The 2,698-nt window shown below is 39.7% G+C and overlaps 1 protein-coding gene across 1 annotated transcript; it reads right to left on the reverse strand.

Annotated features, from left to right (window-relative positions):
* Positions 1–458: 458 nt before the first annotated feature.
* Positions 459–1,409, reverse strand: Olr1096 (olfactory receptor 1096). Its single transcript, NM_001000485.1, has one exon. The coding sequence runs from the start codon at positions 1,407–1,409 to the stop codon at positions 459–461; it is 951 nt and encodes a 316-aa protein (NP_001000485.1).
* Positions 1,410–2,698: the final 1,289 nt, after the last annotated feature.

Consider the following 2,698-nt stretch of genomic DNA (forward strand, 5'->3'; position numbering starts at 1 on the left):
GCTGCAGGCCGGGATCCACGTGTGTGGGCCTTCCGGTAAACACAGAACGTGCCGGTCCTAGAGGAATTCTGCTTCCGTGTGTCCCAAGCTCACCAGGCAGCTTTCTTGCAGCAGAAAAGTTGTTCTTACCTGTGGTCCGGAGGCTCAAGTTCGCTCGTGGGGTGCTACCCACGGGCTCTCTGCACCGGCAGCAACCAGGAAGGCCTAGATACAATTTTTTAATGCCCAAAGCATCAATTTAACAATAGAAATACTAAAGTTTCCAAAATAGTGCATTTCATCTATGAAGACACTTCAATACCAGAGAGATTATAAATTAAAAGTGACTGACACTCTTATCTGTACTTCACATAATCTCAATGAGTGTTAGGGTCCACAAGTCCTTTGTAGTTGCACTACAGATAGAAAAATTTAGAAATTTAGTGGGATTAATTGCCATTTGAATTGCTCTTTCAGTTTCATATAATTGTCACTCGTTTGTGTCCAAATCTGCTGATAACTTTTAGCAAAGCAATGCGTACCTCTCGGTTCCTCAGACTGTAGATGAGAGGGTTGAGAGTAGGGGTGACAAGGCTGTAGAAAAGGGAGATCATGTTGTCTTGGTGTGGGCTGTGGTATGAACCAGGTACCATGTACATGAACACTGCTGCACCATAAAAGAGTCCAACTACTGTGATATGTGAAGAGCAGGTAGTGAAGGTCTTATTCCGTGCTTTCTGTGAGTGCATGTGCAGAACTGCCCTCAAAACATGGCCATATGAAGCAATGATGAGTAAAAGGGGGAACATAAGTATCAAAACCCCAGAGATGGACAGTGCAAACTCATATGTGGAGGTATCTGAACATGAAAGTTTTAGTAGGGCTGGCACCTCACAGAAAAAGTGGTCTACAATTCGAGAGGCACAGTAGGAAAAGTTCAGAGTTATAGAAGTCTGGATGAGTGCGTTGAGCACACCTGCTAGCCAGGAAGAGGCCAGCATAACCAGGCACACTTGATGTCTCATGAGTATAGGGTACTGCAAAGGATGGCACACTGCCACATAGCGGTCATAAGACATGAGGGCCAATAGGACTCCCTCAGCTACACCCATCATGGTCAGGAAAAATAGTTGTGCTGCACAACCTTCAAAGGATATAAAACTTTTTTTCTTAGGAAAGTCTGATACCATCTTGGGTATGGTGATCAGGGGGAAACAAACATCTAAGAGGGAAAGCTGACTGAGCAGGAAGTACATGGGTGTATGTAGCTTAGAGTCAATCTGGATCAATAAGAGTAGAATAGTGTTTCCCAGAAGGCCAATGATAAACATGGCAGCCACCAGAGAGAAAAGGAGTTCAGGTGAACCTGATCTGCTGAAGAGACTCACCAAAATAAAGTTGGAGAACTCTGATTGGTTCACATGCTTCATGTCTAATGTACAATGCTTAACTCAAGGAACAACAGCTGTATCAAGAAACCCAATATGGCAAGTCACTTGCATCTCTCTTGAAGATTTCTCTCAAGTTTTAGTGGCTACTTGGGTAGCCATCCTGAGAAAATATATACATCCACAGGTAAAATGAGTAAGAGAATGGAGCCTTGTTCAGTTAATAATGTTTACTAGATACAGAGCAGAAAGTAAGCAATTTGAATATCTGAAGGAAACTCTTGTCCACCCTCAATTCAAATGATACCCTCTGAATCTAGAGAGATGAATCGGTGGGCAAAATGCATGTTGTATAGTCAAAAAGTGTGATTGACAAGGTTAAAGTACCCAGAACTCATGTAAATGCCAAGTAGGTATAGCAGCTTGGTTATAATTCCATTCTTTACAAGAGACATTGAATCATTTAAGTAAGCTGGATATCTAGAGTAGCCACTTGGGCAAATTGGGTTTAATTGAAAGACTAGGCATCAATATATCACATAGAGAAACACTGAAAATTCTATGTATTAAAATGCCTCCATATATATTTATGTTTATTTATATAAATGTGTGTGTTATGTCTGTGTGTGTGTGTGTGTGTGTGTGTGTGTGTGTGTGTGTGTGTGCAGTCAGCTAAAAAAATGAATCCTCTTGCTTATGGATGTATAAGCACACACAAATGTGTATCAGATAAAGTACAGGCTTAAAATAAAAAAGAATTACATTTGAGTTTTGTGAAAATATTTGGGGTAAAAATTACAAATACTATAGTCCTAAACGTTAGTATAACTTTCATTGCTGGGATGCTCTGTGAGAATTGGGAAGTCTGGCAAACTTTTTGAAGCATCTGGGGACATGGTACAACATTCAAGGGACTATACATAAATGCTTGGACAGAACTATAGAGAGAAACAAATCTACCATCAGTCACCACAGGGTAAAATTGCTCTTACTATTCTAAGGAGTACAAAACATGAAGATACCATGAAAATAGGTTTAATGAAAGTAGTCTTAGGTTTCCACAATGGAGTTATCAGTAAACAAGCCATTATTGATGGCTTAATTTTATTTTGAGTAGTGTGCTTTATTTTAGGTAGTCTTAAAGAATACCTAAAGTATTCTTTAGGTATAACAACACCATGATACAGAAGTAGATTTAAAATATCTGCTATTAATTTACAGGGTGACTAAAATGGTCAAGTATTAAGATCAAGAACCAGCAACCCTCACACACTTAAATCAGGAAAATATTTTCCCAGCAATGTTGACATTGGGCTAGATTACATTTGGCA

The sequence above is a fragment of the Rattus norvegicus genome, chromosome 7 (assembly GCF_036323735.1).
Source record: "Rattus norvegicus strain BN/NHsdMcwi chromosome 7, GRCr8, whole genome shotgun sequence".
Lineage (NCBI taxonomy): Eukaryota > Metazoa > Chordata > Mammalia > Rodentia > Muridae > Rattus > Rattus norvegicus.